This window comes from Oncorhynchus tshawytscha, linkage group LG08 (assembly GCF_018296145.1).
Source record: "Oncorhynchus tshawytscha isolate Ot180627B linkage group LG08, Otsh_v2.0, whole genome shotgun sequence".
Lineage (NCBI taxonomy): Eukaryota > Metazoa > Chordata > Actinopteri > Salmoniformes > Salmonidae > Oncorhynchus > Oncorhynchus tshawytscha.
The window spans coordinates 54563537-54585195 of NC_056436.1; the positions used below are offsets into that span (position 1 = coordinate 54563537).

Below are 21659 nucleotides of genomic sequence, written 5' to 3' on the forward strand. Positions count from 1 at the left end.
AGTTACCTCTGCTGCAGAGGATAAGTTCATTAGAGTTACCAGCCTCCGAAATTGCAGCCCAAATAAATGCTTCACAGAGTTCAAGTAACAGACACATCTCAACATTAACTGTTCAGAGGAGACTGAATTAGACCTTCATGGTTGAATTGCTGCAAAGAAACCACCACTAAAGGATACCAATAATAATAAGAGACTTTCGTGGGCCAAGAAACACGAGCAATGGACATTAGACCGGTGGAAATCTGTCCTTTGGTCTGATGAATCCAAATTTGAGATTTTTGGTTCCAACCGCCGTGTCCTTGTGAGATGCAGAGTAGGTGAACAGATGATCCTCGCATGTGTGGTTCCCACCGTGAAGCATGGTGGAGGAGGTGTGATGGTGTGGGGGTGGTTTGCTGGTGACACTGTCTGTGATTCATTTAGCGTCGTCCAGGTTAGGGAGGGTTTATCCTTGTCTCATTATGCACTAGCGACTCCTGTTGCGGGCCTGGCGCAACACCAGGTCGCCAGGTGCAGGGTGTTTCCTCCGACACATTGGTGCGGCTGGCTTCTGGGTTGGATGCGTGCTGTATTAAGAAGCAGTGCGGCTTGGTTGGGTTGTGATTCGGAGGACGCGTGGCTTTCGACCTTTGACTCTCCCGAGCCCGTAAGGGAGTTATAGCGATGAGACAAGATAGTAACTACTAACAATTGGATACCACGAAAAGGGGGTAAAAAAAACATTTAAAGAAGGAAAAAAAAATTCAAAGCACACTTAACCAGCAGAACTACCATTCTGCAGCAATTCGCCATCCCATCTGGTTTGCATTTAGTGGGACAATTTGACCATGATGGAGTGGAGTGCTTTATCAGATGACCTGGCCTCCACAATCACCTGACATCATGAGTTGGAAAAGCAGCCATCAAGTGCTCAGCATATGTGGGAACTACTAAAGACTGGAAAAGCCTTCCTCATGAAGCTGGTTGAGAGAAGTGCAAAAATATAAAACATATTTTGATTTGTTTAACACTTTTTTGGGCATGATTTCATGTGTTATTTCATTGTTTTGATATTTTCACTATTATTCTATAATGTAGAAAATTGAAAAAATAAAGAAAAAAGCTGGAATGTGCGTCCAAACTTTTGACTGGTACTGTATATGTATGTATATATGTATGTATGTGCAGCTGTAGAGGGATAAGTGTGTTGATGAACTATCTCAACCCAGGTTGTATGGAGTGAGATAGTTAGAGCATGGGGAGCTATGCCTAGTAATACAGTACGATACAGGTTCTTAGATCTAGTGTGATCTCACACTGTTTCACCCAGGGAAGAGGCTGAGATTGGAATAACTTTCTGGAATTTGTTTCAGACAATCAGCATTAATTACAACAACAATAAATGACACCGTTTGATTGAGCTGATCTGCCCGGCTCTCCAAGACAGCCCCCAGTCAGTCACTTCAGTCACTCAATCTTTTTTACTGGTGCGAACCCAGGTGCCATGACACTTGACTTGTACCTAACCTCAACTAGAAACAATGTTTACTCTCACTCTTCCTTTCATTTAGGCTATTTTTGCTTTGATCACATCAGAAGCTCTATTTTCCCATGTGCTCATTCATCTGTGTGGCCACTCTTGCACTGCGGTCCACAAATGCGAGCTGTGGATGCTTTTTTCTATGGGAAAAACTGCTATTTGTTGATTTTTAGGAGTACAGTAATACGGCTGGCATTTAGGGAAAGTTAAAATTCTCCCCTGTTCAAGAAACCACTGTTATTTACCCCCCTTGAAGATTATGATGGGGAGAAAATCAGATCTCTAAATTGTTTAAGCTGTAGCCATATGGTTAATTATGGCTGGCATTGGAAACAATTTGCCACAATATCAATGTTGCAAACTAAAGGTATATGAGAGGATAGTAGACCTAGTTGGACAAAGCTGAGTTGCACATGATAGAAGTTAGAGGTAACCTAAATATTCATTATTTAATAGAAAAACAATTATGTGACAAATGGTTGTGACTAAAACTAGACTAAAATTGTCCAGAGTTGACCGATTCATTTTATGACATGGGTTTTTATATTTTTATTGAACTGAAATAAAATACACATAAAAATGCATACATGACAAATCAAGGTACTATTATTTTGAAATAGGAAGTCGCAGGACTTATTTTGGCATGACAAACCGAAGGACTTTTATTTTGAAGTGTTTCATCCAGCTCAGAGATACATCCAGCTGGATGTAACTGTGCTGGATGTACAGTTGAAGTTTACATACACCTTAGTTTGTACAGATGAACGTAGTACCTTCAAGCGTTTGGCAATTGCTCCCAAGGACGACCCAAACTAGTGGAGGTCTGCAATTTTTTCTTGGCTGATTTCTTTAGATTTTCCCATGATGTCAAGCAAAGAGGCACTGAGTTTGAAGGTAGACCTTGAAATACATCCACAGGTACACCTCCAATTGACTCAAATTATGTCAATTAGACTATCAGAAGCTTCTAAAGCCATGACATCATTTTCTGGAATTTTCCAAACTGTTTAAAGGAACAGTCAACTTAGAATATGTAAACTTCTAACCCACTCTAATTGTGATACAGTGAATTATAAGTGAAATAATCTGTCTGTAAACAATTGTTTGAAAAATGACTTGCAAAAAGTAGATGTCCTAGCCGACTTGACAAAACTATAGTTTGTTAACAAGAAATTTGTGGAGTGGTTGAAAAGCTAGTTTTAATGACTCCAACCTAAGTGTATGTAAACTTCCGACTTCAACTGTAACTGAGCTGAGCTGTAACTGAGCTGGATGTAATGCTCAGCCGGATGCTGTATGTAACTCTGAGCTGGATCCTACTCAGCTGAGCTGGATATATCTCTGAGCCAGATGCTACTCAGCTGAGCTGGATGCTGGATGTAACTCTTAGCCGGATGCTGTATGTCACTCTGAGCTGGATCCTACTCAGCTGAGCTGGATGTAACTCTGAGGCAGATGCTACTCAGCTGGGCAGAATGCTGGATGTAACTTTGAGCCAGATGCTGGATGCTATACTGGATGTAACATCCAGCATCTAGCTCAGTGTTACAGCCCCTACTGCTAATTTGTGTAGCCTATGTGGAGAGAGATGCACTGTGTGGAGAGAGATGCACTGCTCCTGCTGGCCTTAAAATGCAAGTGGTAGTCAGAATCCCATTGAACTGATTTTATTGTTATTATGTTCTAGGTAGGCTAAATAACTAATATGGATTTGGGCATATGGTTTGCTTTAGATGCTTTACATGTTATAGCAGAAGTCAAATGAAATTTAAAGAAATTTAAAGATGCACTGTGCACCCCGTCATCCGAATATGGAGAAGCAATTGTCGGCTACCTCGGCACATATGACATTCAATTCATGAGCGAAATATGAAAATTCATGAACGGATGTGAAAGTAAACCTGGAACTGCTGCCTCACATTTTTCAACGCCCACTAGCAGAGTCGCAACACTACATGGCATGCCTCATAACCACTCCGTCCGCACTGACTCCAGAAGGATGGGAGAGAGAGAACCCCCCTTTCTGGCAACTCCTCCCCAAGCACTCCCTGCTTGTGCAAATGAGTAGTCAACCCGAGAGCAGAGCGCCGCGCAATAACAAACTCAGCCTCCGCTCTGACTGCCAGGCGTGAAGAGGCATTTCTATACTGTAAGTGCAGCAAACGAGCTGAGAGAGCCCAGATACCCCGCACTCAAGTTCGGACATGAGCCCGGGGATCCGGAGATGAGGCTCCGAAATGGCACCTTCCTAACGGTCGTATTGTTCGGTCTATGCGGACTCATTTCGCTCTCCTGGTACACTGCATTCAGCAACTCCAAAGGTAAAGTAGCTGCTATATCACACCACGAGGCAGGGGGCGTGTTGAGGCGATTTGATAGATTTCGTCTGCTGTTGGAGACGAACTACACCAGATATCGGTCTGATATCGCGTAGCTGTGTTTGGAAATAAGATTCTGGTGTTGGTGTTTTGACATTTCAATTTCCTGTTATCCATCGACCATGAGGAATAGTCTGTTTTCACCGGGTGGCATCAGTTAGACCCCTCTATACCTTTGTCATCCGTTTTATTTTGCAACATTTTCCTACATTGAACAGATTGTTGATAAATACATAATTTTAAGACATGCGTCTTTGTATTCCTCAGCCTGCACGGACAGGGTAATTTTGGTATATTTTCCTCTGTATGAACATAGCGTTGACATTATGAATCAGATGATTGCTCAAAGTGCGCATCTCTAGCAGCAATATTGAAACAAAGCAGCTGTAGATTATGAATGCTGATACAATGTTTGTGAGGAACTTGCAAAAATGTATCCTCAAGCTTCAGGTGCCAGTGCATGTAGGCTAGGGATGGATCTGTCCCCCTGGTTTGAACATGTGAAGTTGCTGGGCCAGCAGACGTGTTAGTTCCTAGGCTGCTGTTTACACAAGCTTCCCAGCTGACAGGGCAGCCCAATTCTGATCTTTTGCCACTAATTGGTCTTTTGACCGATCTTATCTTTTGCCAATAATCCCTCCAAGTGCTCTCTGGTGTACAGTATGTATTGACAGTTCACACACAGGTCTTTCATCAAGCCCCAATAGTGTTGGGAGCCTTGCACTCACTCCCATTTGGTTCATGCCAAGTGTTGCATAAACACTGGGAGGATATCACAAATAAAATCAGAACTATTGAAATATTCCTTTTTAGTGGTAATTAGTCACCCAATTCGGCACAGAAGTCACTTGATTCAGTCTCTATATGTATAAAGAGGGACTTTTCAAGCCTCTGCCTCTCACAATGTTGTTGGAAACTCCAATGCATGATTAATGATTCAAACAAATCATGCAAATGTAACAGTATAGACTTTACGTCCGTCCCCTCGCCCCGACCTGGGTGCAAACCAGGGACGCTCTGCACACGTCAACAGTCACCCTCAAAGCATCGTTACCCATCGCTCCACAAATGCCGCGGCCCTTGCAGAGCAAGGGGAACCACTACTTCAAGGTCTCAGGGCAAGTGACGTCACCGATTGAAACGCCACTAGCGCGCACCTCCGCTAACTAGCTAGCCATTTCACATTGGCTACACAAATGTAATAAAATAAAATCAAAAGTTGTGAGGAAAAATTCCCAGTCGATTACTACAGTAGATCTGGAATTCAGTCGGTTGTCCTTATTATGATGCAGCTGCCAAATTCCCTGGACATTGGTGCCAAATTTCAGAGAAACTTGATAGGGTGATGACTCATGCCTATTTCTAGTTCGTTTCACACAGATCGTATCGACCCTTTAAAAAACCTGCAGACCCTTCTTCTCAGGAGCCAATACAAACGATGAGCACCACAATGAAAGTGCACCTTCACTGTGTTGGGTGTGCCCCCAAGCTTAAAAAAAAACTTTATTTAACAAGGCAAGTCAGTTAAGAACAAATTCTTATTTTCAATGACTGCCTAGGAACAGTGGGTTAACTGCCTTGTTCAGGGGCAGAACAGCAGATTTTTATCTTGTCAGCTCAGGGATTCGATCTCGCAACCTTTCGGTTTCTAGTCCAACGCTCTAACCACTAGGTTACCTGCCGCCCCTCTGGATGTGTCTTCATTGTTTTCATTCTGATAGGACACTGCACATGAAGATTAAAGATGCATTATGCAGAAATCGCTCCGCCATTTCCTGGTTGCAGATATTCTAATAGTTTGCCTAATTTCAGTTTGTGACAAACAAGCAGTCATTGTGTAGAGAGTCATTGTACCATCTAAACCTCTTGCGAAATATATATTCCATAACCAAACACATTGTATATTCATCTATTTGAAGATGGTGTTCAAAACCGAAAGTAAAATATGAAAAAAATAAACTTCAGAACGGGAATCATAGAAATGGCACACATAGAACATCCTTAGACTTTCTTTCAGCGAGAATGATAGATCTATAACTCACCTTTCTATGTGAATTTGGTCAGGTCTCCCAAAAAGTTGCATATTGTAGCTTTTAATGTTTGCATATCAAACACATGCCTTGGGAAATGTTTTTGGACACACTGCACATTTACCTTAACAAATGCCACAGATAGGAGGATCAATGGCGGACTGACGACAGCGGCGCAGAATGCCTCAAGATAAAAACATAATATTAAACATCTGTAAATCTGACCAAATATTAGCACTTCACATACTCGTGGGCAATAAGCTTAAATCTGGATAACAACACAAAACAAATTATAAGGCTAGAGACATTTATTGACCAGCACAATCAACACCAAAACAGCATGGAGAACCAATTCCCCAAAAGAAAACGAGACTCCTCGTCTGACACAGATGATTTATGCTTTTCACCACCTGGAATGGTAAGTGTAGAAACCCACTTACTAAAGTAGATAAATGGTAAATTGGGCATACTTGAACTCGTCAGTAAAGATGTAAAGGAGTTGAAGGCAAGCCTCGAAATGAGTGACGAAAAAGCCGCGACAATTGAGAAAGAAACAAACAAGCTAAAAGGTACTGTCAATACTATTTAAATGGATGTTAATGAACTTAAAAAAGAGAACATGTTTCTGAGAGAAGCCTTACCTGAAATACAGACTCGATTTATGCGAGAAAATCTGGTACTTTTTACCGGTATTAAAGTTAATGAGGGTTAAGATTCAGAGTGTGGTGAAAGATTTCCTGGTTAAAGCGTTACAGATCCCAGGCGATACCATCAACCAAAATCAAACTCGATTTTGCATTCTTTTAAGGATAAAATAATGGTTAAAAGCCTGGGCAAAAGACTTGCTGGCACGAAAATAGTTATCAGTTCCCAAAGGAAATTGCAGAATGGCGCAAAGTTCTGTACCCACTCTTCAAAGTGAAGACTAAAAGGGAAATGTGTAGCTCTCATAGTCGATAAACTGTACATTGATAACCGACTGTTCCGAGACTGCTCCATGACTATTCTAAATATTACAAAGTTCCCATAGAGGAGTCAAAATAATGGAACACCCAATACTATCCATGGTGGGGATTGTAATAACAAAAAAAGGAAAACAATCAAATACAACTGTAAATACACTATACCATTCAAGATAGGGAATGTTGTAAAATAATATGTATTGGACTTTCTATTTATAGCAGAAGAAGAAATTATTGAAATAATACATCTTCAAATATAAGGAACTGGAACACAAAAGTACTGAAAAGCTCGTAATTAGGGAGGAATCAACATGATAGAGATAAAAACACAGCAAACAGAGGACATAGAAGGCACAGTGTGGGGGGAGTGTGGTTGTGATGGAAGATGGGGTGTGTGTTTTTGTGATTGAAAAAGTGTGGTGAGTTACAGTGCATTTGGAAAGTATTCAGACCCCTTCACTTTTTCAAAATGTTGTTACGTTACAGCCTTATTCTAAAATTGATTAAATAGTTTTTTCCCCCATCAATCAACACAATACCCCATAATGACACTGCAAAAACAGTTTTTTGGACATTTTTGGAAATTTAAATATGACATTTACATAAGTATTCAGACCCTTTACGAAAATAGACCCTGAGCCTAAACACCCTAAGCACACAGCCAAGACAACGCTAGAGTGGCTTAGGGACAAAGGACTGACCTTTGTTGAAGCACCTTAAGCTGCACAGCTATCTTCAGGTCTCCCCAGAGATGTTCGATCGGTTTCAAGTCTGGGCTCTGTCTGGGCCACTCAAGGACATTCAGAGACTTGTCCCTAAGCCACTCTAGCGTTGTCTTGGCTGTGTGCTTAGGGTCGTTGTTCTGTTGGAAGGTGAACCTTCGCCCCAGTCAAAAGTTTGGAGACAATACAAGGCAAAGGGTGGCTACTTTGAAAAATCTCAAATATATTTTAATTTGTTTAACCATTTTTTTGGTTACTACATGATTCCATATTTTTTATTTAATAGTTTTGTTGTCTTCACTATTATTCTACAATATAGAAAATAGTACAAATAAAAACCCTTGAATGAGTAGATGTGTCCAAACTTGACAGAAGCCGCAATCTATTTGCAACGTTGAAGCTGATCCACCCCCTAAAATATTATCTAATAATACCAGTCCAAATATCACAGTTTGGCAATTTATCCTTGGGTCTTTCCACTTTCCTGATGGCTATGTTTAGGTTGTGCTACAGAGAGGATACATTAGGTTCAGAGACTAAAGCATAGACTAATGTGAAGAAAGCTTTATTCTGAAATCAATAAACTCCAACACATTCACTGCATCATATCACAATAATTACATGTATAGTCCAACAACTCTATGATTACCAAGGAAGGTGGGGAGGGGTTGTGCGCACTGTAGCTTATTAAGACTGAGATCATACCTCCTATTCTGACTTAATTGTTGAGTAACTGCGGCTCCTCTCTGTAACCCCCCCCGCTATCTCCTGCCAAGACATCATCCTCATTCTCTCCTCAGTGTCATCATCATCATCATTATTATTACCAGTTTCCTCTTGAAGGCCTTGTTTCTGGCTTGTGCATCCTGTCTACTGTCATGTGCAGTTGACTGGAGTGTGTGTGTCTTCGATATTGACTCTCAGACTGATGGCAATTACCTCGGGAGCGAAACAGGGAGAGATTGCTCGTGTGTGTGTGTCAGTATTCCTTGATGTGCCCCTCTGAGCCAGCCAGCACTCTAGCAAATTAATTCAGTCAAGCAAACAGCTAAACGTGATTGCAGAAGCTTGTTTGATACATTTATTCCAATGGGGTCTGAGGGCTGTTTCAATCTATCTGAGATGGCCGAATAACACTGCACCTTGCCACTCAGCAGATGCCAATTTAATATCAACAGTGTTAGATAGGTCAATGTTCCCAAGCAATGAAGGGATTGAATAAGAAATGATTATTGATAAATAAATGCATGAATCAGTTGGTAGATCGATCTCACAGGAGAGCGTGTATGAACAAATTAGGGAAAGTGGTCGAATGACTCAAGATGAAGTCAAGGGCTTCTCTCCTTATAAAACAAGTTAGGTAGATCTACATTTATTCTTATGAACAGACATCTCTCCCCAGAAAATTCTGGAGGATCTTTTGTTTTCTTTTCTTTTTCAAACACCAATTCCCTGTTTAGTTCCTCAGTGGCTTTCTGTCTGATGCTACTTGGCTCACGGAATTCCCTGGAGCACGGTGACTCTTGGGAGATGTGAAAGTTGGTTTGTCACTGCTGGGCCACCACACACACACTCACAAGATACATAAGATACACACATACCCACTCCAGGCCACACACATGAGCACAAAATCAAAGTGGGCATACAGCCCATACAGTAGTTTCTTGGTGACTCATGTCCAGCTCTCTCACACACACACACACACACAGACTACCGGGGCTCAGGCTCACATGCCCAGTCATGTCCTCAAGTAACACACACACACACACAAGAACTGTTCGCTGCCTGTTAGACTTCCTTGCAGTCCCGTGCTCTTGTTTTACTTTTGTTGTGGTTTTGTATAGCCTAATCTAATTTGGTCTCCAAATTGAGTGATTTAGAAAACAGAGACTGGTCTTATAAAGTTTAGTGTCGTTTTCCAAGCTGTAAGTGCACGTATAATGTGTGCTCTGTGTCATCCACGCCGCTATCAAGTGTACACTTGCCTTTGTCCACTCTTAAGTGCACACAGATGAGGAGGGGTGATTCCGAGAGCAATGGGAATCATTGTCCCTCTTTCTTTCTCTCTGTCCAGTGGGAAGCTGAAGGTCAGATATCATGTCGCTCTGTACATCTGAGGAGACACTTATAGTCTCCCACTGCCCTTAGAGGTCCCACACAGAGTCCATGCCTAGATAAGAGTGTGTGTGTGTGTGTGTGTGTGTGTGTGTGTGTGTGTGTGTGTGTGCACAAACACTGCCAGCAGGGAGAGATGGGGGTTTTCTTTTGGGAAACTGGGTAACCTGGAAAACAGATAGCAACATAACTTTCTCTCTCTTTGGTTGTGTGTAAGCAAGCTTCCAAATGAAGAAGTCTTAAATGGGGAGGAAAAAAACAAACAGACGGCAACAGTAAGAGCCTTAGTGGTTGTCGCTTTTGGAAGTGTCCTAATGTTGTAATCATTAACACATTTACATGCCTTTGATACAACACAAAAGTCTACCTGGTTTCAAGTATTCACCATGGTTTCATGTGCTTGAAGTCCTTTGGAGAAAAAGAATGATGGAATGAAAAGGGAGAATCTGAAACACCTGTTATGGAGGAGGACGAGGCATTGTTCTTTGGTGTGGGATGTTAAGGTGAACACGCAAATGAGTCCATGGTAGTTTCATTTGTAAATAAATACAGTGTGGAAAGAGTTGTAGATGGAAAAATAAATGCGGGGGTGAGAGGATGGCTATTGGCTAACCAGGCTAGTGACCAGGTCAGTTCTTTTTCCAGCTGGTCTCAACCACTCTGGGCATGGTTTCCCAAAAGCATCTTTAAGGCTAAAGTTCATCGTTAGAACCTTCGTAGGAGCTGAGCTGTATCCCAAAACCATCGCTATTAACATTGCACTTAAAATGCTTGTTATTTACAGATTGCCACAGACTACTCGGAGAACAAACGAGGTGTGTCGTTTGATGCTTTATTTTTGCCCTCCCATGTCAATTTATACACAGAAGATCTATGCTAAACATGGTTTCTGTTTCCCTGTGACAGCCGATTAATTCCATAACAAAAATTTACTACAAATACAAAGTTGCTCATGTCTTTGCAATTGATACAAACAAGCAATGTATAAAAAAACATGCTTCAAATTAAAACTGAGATGCCTGCATTAAAATATAAACAGTAGGCTGGCTATAGGCCTATTTCAATCATATTGACATTTCATGATTTAATAAATACAATTTTGCTACTTAGGCTACTGTCTAATTTTGTCTCAATATACACAGGGTACAAAACCATAAGGAACACCTTCCTAATATTGAGTTTCACCTCTGTTTGCCCTCAGAACAGCCTCAATTCGTCAGGGCATGGACTCTACAAGGTGTCGAATGCGTTCCACAGGGATGCTGGCTCTTGTTGATTCCAATGCTTCCCACAGTTGTGTGAAGTTGGCTGGATGTCCTTCGGGTTGTGGACCATTCTTGATACACACGGGAAACTGTTGAGCGTGAAAAACCCAACAGCGTTGCAGTTTTTGACACAAACCGATGCGCCTGGCACCTACTACCATACCGTGTTCAAAGGCACTTAAATATTTTGTCTTGCCCATCCACCCTCTGAATGGTACATAATCCACTTCTCAGTTGTCTCAAGGCTTATAACTCCTTTAACCTGTCTCCTCTCCTTCATCTACGCTGATTTGAAGTGGATTTAACAAGTGACATCAATAAGAAATAATAGCTTTCACCTGGTCAGTCTACGTCATGGAAAGAGCAGCTGATCCTAATGTGTTTTTTCAGTAGCGTGCCATGGGCCTGGGGCCTGGGGCCTGGGCCTTCAGTGAAGTCCTACACAGTCCCACCTGAATTAATCCACCTCTTATTACCATCATTATGGTACCATGGCTCTAGACACTATACATTTAGACAGAAACGCAGTATAACCAGGCGTTGCGTCACCTTGAAATTGACATTTTTACAGTTTGCAGTGCTTCTCGGAGCCTGTGAGCCATTGATAGCGCTCGTAGTTGGAACTTTGAAAGTGGCGAATGAAACCCTTTCCTTTTTTGAAACCCTTTAACTTTTCTTGAAAAGTTTGTCTTGAGAATGGCGTTATAATTATATCCTCGACCAAAATGATATCTTCTCCTTCCGCCATTGTGGGTTGAAAAAACAGCTTAGTAGTACGCAAATTAATTTGTTTATCAAATTCAGTTTCCTAGTTCTGAGATTCTGCATAGACCTGCCCATATAGGACCTGCCTCTCAATATTGGTAATCCAATCAAAAGACGTGCACGCACTACGCCTGCTAGCTGGCTCCTGTGTAACACTGGAGCCAGCCAGCAGGCGTACAATAGCCAACTCTAAAGCTGATTGGTTGACACAAAATTTTAATTTCCATTCACTTTAAGCTACAAGCGCCCGCACTGTTGATTCTGAAGGCCTGAGGGCAGATTTTAGACCCCTGCCAACACATGATGGCTGAATATGATTGGATAAAAGATCTAACATAAAGACCAGCCCTCCAAATCTCAACCTGGGGCTGGAAGCAGTGCAACCAAGAGGAAAGCTATTAAATGAAGAGTATAACTCTTACTCTGGGGAATAATTTAATACATATTTGTGGGAAAATATATTTAAAAAAAATATATATATATTCTGATGATGTTTAGGCCAGCAGAGAAGGCCTTGCTGGCCCCGACAGCCCACCACTGTGTTTTTTACACTAAATGTATTTCATGATGTGCAGCCTAACATGTGCAAAATCAGTGATTTAGTAAATTTTTACTGGGTAAGTATTAGAATAAGCCGCCTCAATATTTGCAGCCGTAGGTGGTAATATTGCTCTAGGAGCTGATCCATCGTCAGTATTGTGAAATAATTCTAATGTTCTAAGGTAAGATGTGAATTGAGAAAGCTGATCCGAGAGCAGCGATGCCTTTCTTTCGATCCTATCAGTATCGGCACGTACTCCCAACGACACACTTAGCGACTGTTTTCTCTGCGTGGCGTTTTGGGAAACACTTGTTACATCTTCAGCTGGTTGTAGGAAAGATGCATCTTTAAAACCACATGCAAACCAAAGTTCCATCGCTATTGGGAAACCTGAGTCTCCAAAGAGACCAAACACAGGACAAGTAGGCTTTTGTGTTCCCACTGTTTTCTCTATACACAGTCTAGGGAATGTGGGTGACTGTTTGGTCAGTCGCATGAAGGTTAGTCTTGTGTGTTTATGGCTTTATTTAGACATAGAATCGTATGGTCTGTAAATGAACGTCTTTGCATGACCTTCCTAACTGCCTGTAATTGTCTGTCATTCACACAAACACACCAAGCTGGATGTCAGGATGGTCAGGGGTTGGTATCACACAGCAGTTGGTGAGTCTGTCTTTTGGCTTGCCACACATACTGGCATAAGTGGCATTATTTACTGACAAAGCTGGCAAGGATCTATTTGGCAGCAGTTGGACAACCTGCATACCCCTGCCAAGCCCTGCCCCTAACTCACAGCCTGCCCACATCAGAGAACCAGACAAGGGGAGTGGAAGGGAAATGTTTTCAAAATGTGTGTGTATAATGGCTGGGTAGTATCATTATCATGTCAGTCCACACATCATTGAATTCCTGAAGTGAGCGTGCTAAAATTCACACTTAGTCGTTTTTATCAGAGCACCTCTCACAGGCTTTGGCTTTCAATGTATTGTTTTGAGCAAGTTTGACTGTGAATATTGATGTCCCATGAGTTGTAGATCCTACTGTCTTGACTTGGAAGAAGGTTAGAGTCTCTGAATTAGAGGTCGACCGATTATGATTTTTCAATGCCGATACCGATTATTGGAGGACCAAAAAAGTTGATACCGATTAATTGGCCGATTTGTATTTATTTATTTGTAATAATGACAATTACAACAATACTGACTGAACACTTATTTTAACTTAATATAATACATCAAAATCAATTTAGCCTCAAATAAATAATGAAACATGTTCAATTTGATTTAAATAAAGCAAAAACAAAGTGTTGGACATGAAAGTAAATGTGCAATATGTGCCATGTAAGAAAGCTAACGTTTATGTTCCTTGCTCAGAACATGAGAACATATGAAAGCTGGTGGTTCCTTTTAACATGAGTCTTCAATATTCCCAAGTAAGAAGTTTTAGGTTGTAGTTATTATAGGAATTATAGGACTATTTCTCTCTATACCATTTGTATTTCATTAACCTTTGACTATTGGATGTTCTTATAGGCACTAGTATTGCCAGTGTAACAGTATACCTTCCATCCCTCTCCTCGCTCCTACCTGGGCTCGAACCAGGAACACATCGACATCAGACACCCTCGAAGCAGCGTTACCCATGCAGAGCAAGGGGAACAACCACTCCAAGTCTCAGAGCGAGTGAAGTTTGAAACGCTAATAGTGCGCACCCCGCTAACTAGCTAGCCATTTCACATTGGTTACACCAGCCTAATCTCGGGAGTTGATAGGCTTGAAGTCATAAACAGGTAAACGCCCGAAAGTGCTGTTTGAATGAATGCTTACGAGCCTGCTGGTGCCTACCATCGCTCAGACTGCTCTATCAAATCATAAACTTAGTTATAACATGATAACACACAGAAATACGAGCCTTAGGTCATTAATATGGTCGAATCCGGAAACTATCATCTCGAAAACAAGACGTTTATTCTTTCAGTGAAATACGGAACCGTTACGTATTTTATCTAACGGGTGGCATCCATAAGTCTAAATATTGCTGTTACATTGCACAACCTTCAATGGCCAAAACTGTTGCATATACACTGACTCTGCGTGCAATGAACGCAAGAGAAGTGACAATTTCACCTGGTTAATATTGCCTGCTAACCTGGATTTCTTTTAGGTTAATATGCAGGTTTAAAAATATATACTTCTGTGTATTGATTTTAAGAAAGGCATTGATGTTTATGGTTAGGTACACATTGGAGCAACGATACGCACCGCATCGATTATATGCAAGGCAGGACACGCTAGATTACCTAGTAATATCATCAACCGTGTGTAGTTAACTAGTGATTATGATTAATTGATTTGTTTTTTATAAAATAAGTTTAATGCTAGCTAGCAACTTACCTTGGCTTACTGCATTCGCGTAACAGGCAGGCTCCTCGTGGAATGCAATGAGGCAGGTGGTTAGAGCGTTGGACTAGGTAACTGTAAGGTTGCAAGATTGAATCCCTGAGCTGACAAGGTAAAACATCTGTCATTCTGCCCCTGAACAAGACAGTTAACCCACCGTTCCTAGGCAGTCGTTGAAAATAAGAATGCGTTCTTAACTGACTTGCCTAGTTAAATAAAGATTAAATAAAGGTGTAAAATACCGATTTCCGATTGTTATGAAAACTTGAAAACGGCCATTCCGATTAATTGGTCGACCTCTACTCTGAATTATGTTGTGTTTTGGGCTCTTGGTGTAATTTTGTGGTGGAGTTGGTCAGATTTTTGCCTATGTTCTCAGTTCTTTCCCCCCTGGTCATAGTTGATGTGAAAGACTAAGACAGGAAGTGCTGTTTTTAGGTGCCACCATCTCCTCTGCCACACTATGTTGCTTTTCTCTGTCAAAAGGCACAAAGGCCTGTGTGTGTCAGCCTTCCATGTACCCAACCCCTTGCTTGCGTGCAAACTGCAGTGGTAACCTTGACAATTACCCTGGCCTTGGGGGTGGGTGGCCCTCTACGTGCACAAAGTCTGACGCTTTTGGCCATTGTCATGGCACTAGTCATAAAAGCATGCCCCATGGGTGTGTTTACTGCATGTAGTGCAGTAAGGAGGGGGATCAGGTAAGAGGAAAGGGGTTGTTTCCTCTGTGCATTTAACAGATTATATTTACTGAGCTTTTGTGCACTAAACTGTGTCTAATTTGTGGCAATGCATCAAGGTAATTTAACAATTAGACAGCTGTCATCTGAAATGGATTCCCTGTTTGGGGACAAAATTAAACTTTGGTTTTGGTGTTATACTTTGTGTTTCATGTTATAGAGAGGCTTCTTAGGAAAACCAAAAACTCTTATTTCATGAGGATAGGACTTACTATTGCTTAGATCTTATTTTCAAGTGATTGACCTGTCCGCAACTTATTTTGACCTTTTTCAATGTTAATACCTTGTCCAAAAGGCACCAAATCACCTGTCTTTATTCTTAAATTCAATACTTTTTGTCCAATAACTCAAGATAGGGTAGTCATATTGTTATGAAATTCTCAGGGTTGACGTAGAACACCGAGATGATTCAAATATAATTGTATTTCTGGAATGACAATTCTATATTATGCAAATTGGGCTCTTAATATGCAAATTTGGCAGTACAATATACAATTACAGTAATTTAAGATCAATAATTTAAAGTAGTGTGGTCATTAACAAATCTTCATGCTCTATGAAATTAGAATACAATTTTTTATATTGTATGCAAATTAGATAGTTAATATGCTAATTTGTCTGTACAAACCAAAAAATACAGCATGTTAAGCCCATTAGTTTAATGTAAGGTGGTAATATTTATTATTATAAAAAATGTGTATGAATGTTTTATTGAATGTTTCAAACATACAATACACTTGCAGTGAAGCCGCTCAACAACTACACTACCTTTCAAAAGTTTGGGGTCACTTAGAAATATCCTTGTTTTTTAAAGAAAAGCAGATTTTCTTTGTCCATTACAATAATATCAAATTGATCAGAAATACAGTGTTAATGTTGTGACTATTGTAGCAGGAAATGGCTGCTTTTTAATGGAATATCTACATAGGCGTGCAGAGGCCCATTATCAGCAACCATCACTCCTGTGCTCCAATGGCAGGTTGTGTTAGCTAATCCAAGTTTATAATTTTAGAAGGCTGATTGATCATTAGAAAACCCTTTTGCAATTATGTTAGCACAGCTGAAAACTGTTGTTCTGATTTAAAAAAGCAATATAACTGGCGCCTTTAGACTAGTTGTGTATCTGGAGCATCAGCATTTGTGGTTTCGAATACAGGTTCAAAATGGCCAGAAACATAGAACTTTCTTCTGAAACTTGCCAGAAACTTAGTCTGAAACTTCCATGCGAGAAATTGCCAAGAAACTGAAGATCTCGTACAATGCTGTGTACTACTCCCTTCACAGAACAGTGCAAACTGGCCCTAACCAGAATATAAAGAGTGGGAGGCCCCGGTGCACAACTGAGCAAGAGGACAAGTACATTAGTGTGTCTAGTTTCAGAAACGGATGCCTCACAAGTCCTCAACTGGCAGCTTCATTAAATAGTACCCACAAAACACCAGTCTCAACATCAACAGTGAAGAGGCGACTCCGGGATGCTGGTCTTCTAGGTGGAGTTGCAAAGAAAAAGCCATATCTCAGTCTGGCTAATAAAAAGATTAAGATGGGCAAAAGAACACAGACATTGGACAGTGGAACTCTGCCTAGAAGGCCATCATCCAGGAGTCGCCTCTTCACTGTTGACGTTTTCTAATGATCAATTGGCCTTTTAAAATGATAAACTTGGATTAGCTAACACAATGTGCCATTGTAACACAGGAGTGATGGTTGCTGATAAGGGCCCTCTGTACGCCTATGTAGATATTCCATGAAAAATCTGCCATTTCCAGCTACAATAGTCATTTACAACATTAACAATGTCTACACTGTACTTCTGATCAATTTGATGTTATTTTAATGGACCAAAAATGTGCTTTTCTTTCAAAAAGAAGAACATTTCTAAGTGTCACCAAACTTTTGAATGGTAGTGCAATCACATTAGTCATCTAATAGACTTCCATCCAGAGCAACAAATAGACGCACCTAGGGTCAACGACAGATGTCCCACAAGGTAAAAAATAATGGGGACCCGAACCAGCCACCGGCCCAATCTCCCAACCGCCAGCCCTCCAAGGACCCCCCCCCCAATTAATAAAAATTAATTATGGCAAGAACAGCTCAAATAAGCAAAGAGAAACAACAGTCCATCATTACTTTAATACATGAAGGTCAGTCAATGTGGAACATTTCAAGAACTTTGAAAGTTTCTTCAACTGCAGTCGCAAAAACCATCAAGTGCTATGATGAAACTGGCTCTCATGAGGACCGACACAGGAAAGGAAGACCCAGAGTTACCTCTGCTGCAGAGGATAAGTTAATTAGCGGTAATTGCAACTCGGATTGCAGCCCAAATAAATGCTTCACAGAGTTCAAGTAAAAGATATATCTCAACATCAACTGTTCAGAGGAGACTGCGTGAATCAGGCCTTCATGGTTGAATTGCTGCAAAGAAACCACTACTAAAGGATTCCAATAATAAGAAGAGACTTGCTTGGGCCAAGAAACACGAGCAAATGACATTAAACCGGTGGAAATCTGTCCTTTGGGCTGATGAGTCCAAATTTGAGATTGTTGGTTCCAACCGCCATGTCTTTGTGAGACGCAGCGTAAGTGAACGGATGATCTCCACATGTGTGGTTCACACCCTGAAGCATGGAGGAGGTGGTGTGCGGGTGCTTTGCTGTTGACACTGTCTAATTCATTTAGAATTCAAGGCACACTTAACCAGCATGCAGCGATACATCATCCCATCTGGTTTGCGCTTTTAATATACATTGCTGTTTTATACACAACTGTGAGTTTACGCTTAGTAAGGTGCAGCTTGTGCACCTATACACACACCAGGGCTGGTAACAGAGTACATATAATTGCGATTACATAATCATGAACAAAAAGCAAGGTTACTATTTACCAATTTAGTATCTGTTAGGCTGTGTATATCACAGTGAGGTTGTATTAGGCCTAGACTGACAAATAATATGCCCAACCGTGTGCGCGCGTACACACACACACACACTTCTCAGCATCCCCACACGCTCACAGCACACACACCATATCACACACAGCCCGACACAGACACACACTTCTAACAAAGTCTGAACTGTAACACAAGAAGTCTACTAGTCTAATAACATAGCTTACTTCTAAGGTAGGCCTACACCTGAGTTGGTTACATTGTACTGTTCCTTTTTGGTGTTGATGAGTTACTCTGGTGATGGGAGGATGAACTGCACTGTTTCCAGAAAGAAATGAGCTTAGGCTAAGAAGAGGGGTGGCAGGTAGCCTAGTAGTTAGAACGTTGGGCCAGCACCCAGAAGGTTGCTAGATCGAATCCCCGAGCTGACAAGGTAAAACTCTGTCGTTCTGCCCCTGAAAAAGGCAATTAACCCACTGTTCCTAGGCCGTCATTGTAAATAAGATTTTTTTTTGCCTAATTTGCCTAATTAAATTAAGTTTAAATAAATAGAGTGAGCTGCCTGCTAGAAAGCTGCACAGAAAGATAGATGGGACACATTTTCAATTCACTGGTAGTTAGCTACGTCTTTATCGATTTTGTAGGGTTGTAGCAACTGAATTGTCGTTTTTACTTGAAAGAATATAACCATCAATCACAAAAATCGCCATTGGCACAATACAGCCAATGATGCACAGTGGTGCCTCTCGCTCGGCTCGTTGCCTCCAGCGAACAGCATCAAGCAGTCCCACACAGCTAGGAAGCTAGCGCTCGTCATGGAAACGGGGGTGTCAGAATGTGAATTAGACCAATCCCTGACAACCCATTGGTCAAAACTTCGCTACGAAGCTCTACTTTGTAACCTGCTAGTTTTTTTTTGTATGTCTCTGAAACATTTGAATGACAGAGCTGAAATAAATGTTTTGCTTGATATTTCAGTTCAAGGATGTCTGATGACTGTCAAACACCCTCAGGACTTTCCCATACTTCATGGTAATACAATTTTACATCGATCTTACTCTGGTAGATAGAATAATACCTTCTGCTAAGAGGAAATTTGAGCACACCGATTCTGCGGATTTCACTAAAAGAATGTAACATTCTTAGTATGGCACTTGCTTTAAATTTGGGCTCATATCGCGTAAATATAATGTACAGTATTGCAATTTTGCAATTGACACATTGTTTTCAAATTATTTTATGTATTTTGACATGTAGTGAACTGAATTGTTTGCAAAAGTTTTATTTTTTAAGAATGATCACATGCGTCAATTGTTTGTTGCGTCACCTAAGGCCCTACTATTGTGCTTAATGGTGCACAGATGAACACAAAGGATCACTAGACCAGGGTTTCCCGAACTCAAATAATCAACTAATAATGTTGGGGCAAGAAACAAAAATGTTCACCCCTCAGGGTCCCGAAGACCGAGTTTGGGAAACGCTGGTCTAGAACTTGGGTCAGTTCATTCTCTACTCTCAACAACTTAAGCTTGAGAAAATGTATTCATAAATTAACCTTACAATTTAGTATACTTGATTTAGCGTTTTGAGAGAAGAGATTAGCATGATAAGCTCTTCATTTTGAAAATGAATTGTTCAGCTGATGTACCTGAGTAGAATGTTAGCTGGGCATAGTTTTCCCTGTCATGTTTTTTTTAAATGTACAATGGTGACTCCTATGAATGAGATCATTATAAATAATGAGTAATGCATGATACAGCCACTGGAATATGTTGCCGGCTAAGATGATTCTCCCCATTAATGACTTGATCAGATTGTTGTTAAACATTGACATAATACTGCCAAGATATTCAGGAATTGAATAGGGAACAGTTTAAACATTGATACTGGACTTGTCAACCTGTCTCTCCGGACCGGGAGTATGCCCCTGGATGTTTGTTGTTGAAAAACGGGTTTTAAATGCTAATTTCTTGTGACCTCTAAGTAAAGGATGCATACAAATCTTAATTTCCAAATTGGCTAATTTACAATGTTTAGGGGAACCTTGTAGAGGGGCATTAACCTAGTACAGTCCAATGAGTCTTAAGGACATTGCCATTCACACTGTACTGAATACCAGTGTGACTGTTAAAGTGGATATATTCAATTAACAAGCATGTTGTACTCTCAGCTATTGTAGGATTTAATTAGCATAGTGTTTGTCTCACTTCTCCTTTGTCAGGTTGTTACTACTGCTGCTCTACATACTGTTGCTCTACATACTGTATGGTTTGAAACTTAACGTACAGTTAGTATACTGTAATAACCAGCAACATACACAGTTGAACTGTTTTAATAATACATTTTTTTTAAAGTAGGCATGAAAGTTAAAACTGAAATGAATCCATCTCCACAACTATCAAAAATAAAATATAATCATGGCTGCTTCTCTCCTGCATGAAGTTCTAGGCACTTTTCACTATCTTACCTGTTGGTTTGTGGTTTGTGGCCTCTCTCTCTGTCTCTCTCTCTCTGTCTCTGTCTCTCTCTGTCTCTCTCTGTCTCTCTCTGTCTCTCTCTGTGGCTCTGTGTCTGTGCCCGTCTCTGTTCATGCTTGTCACTCTCCTACCATGATCACGATAGCACCAAACAAAGTCTTTATACACGGAACACACATGGACATTCCTGCAGTGAGCGTGCAAATCACACACTCCGTCAAAACTTGAGACATTTGTGGCATTGTTGTGGGACAAAACTGCACATTTTAGAGTGGCCTTTTGTTGTCCCCAGTACAATGTGCACCTGTGTAATGATCATGCTGTTTAATTAGCTTCTTGATATGCCACACTTGTCAGGTGGATGGACTATCTTGGCAAAGGAAAAATGCTCACTAACAGGGATGTAAATACGTTTTTTTGTGTATATGGAACATTTCTGGGATCTTTTTATTTCAGCTCATGAAACATCGGACCCAAACTTTACATGTTGCGTTTATGTTTGTTCAGTATACAGTGCATACAGGAAGTATTCAGGCCCTTTTCAACTTTTCCACCTTTTTGTTACATTACAGCCTTATTCTAAAATTGATTAAATCCTTTTTCCCTTATTCATCAATCTACACACTACCCCATAATGACAAAGCAAAAATGGGTTTTGATTTAAAAAATAAAAAATAAACTATCACATAAGTATTCAGACCCTTTATTCAGTACTTTGTTGAAGTACCTTTTTTGCAGAGATATTACAGCCTCGAGACTTCTTGGGTATGATGCTACAAGCTTGGCACACCTGCATTTGGGGAGTTTCTCTCATTCTTCTCTGCAGATCCTCTCAACCTCTCAATCTATTTTC

The 21659-nt window shown here is 40.7% G+C and overlaps 1 protein-coding gene across 1 annotated transcript in view; it reads left to right on the forward strand.

Annotated features, from left to right (window-relative positions):
- The first annotated feature begins 3559 nt into the window (after positions 1 to 3559).
- mgat4b (alpha-1,3-mannosyl-glycoprotein 4-beta-N-acetylglucosaminyltransferase B) overlaps positions 3560 to 21659 on the forward strand; it is a 215967-nt gene continuing 197867 nt past the window's right edge. The window contains exon 1 of the mRNA XM_024429481.2: positions 3560 to 3840. Coding sequence (XP_024285249.1) covers positions 3744 to 3840 — 97 coding nt within the window. The 5' untranslated portion in view covers positions 3560 to 3743. The remainder of the gene's footprint in view (positions 3841 to 21659) is intronic.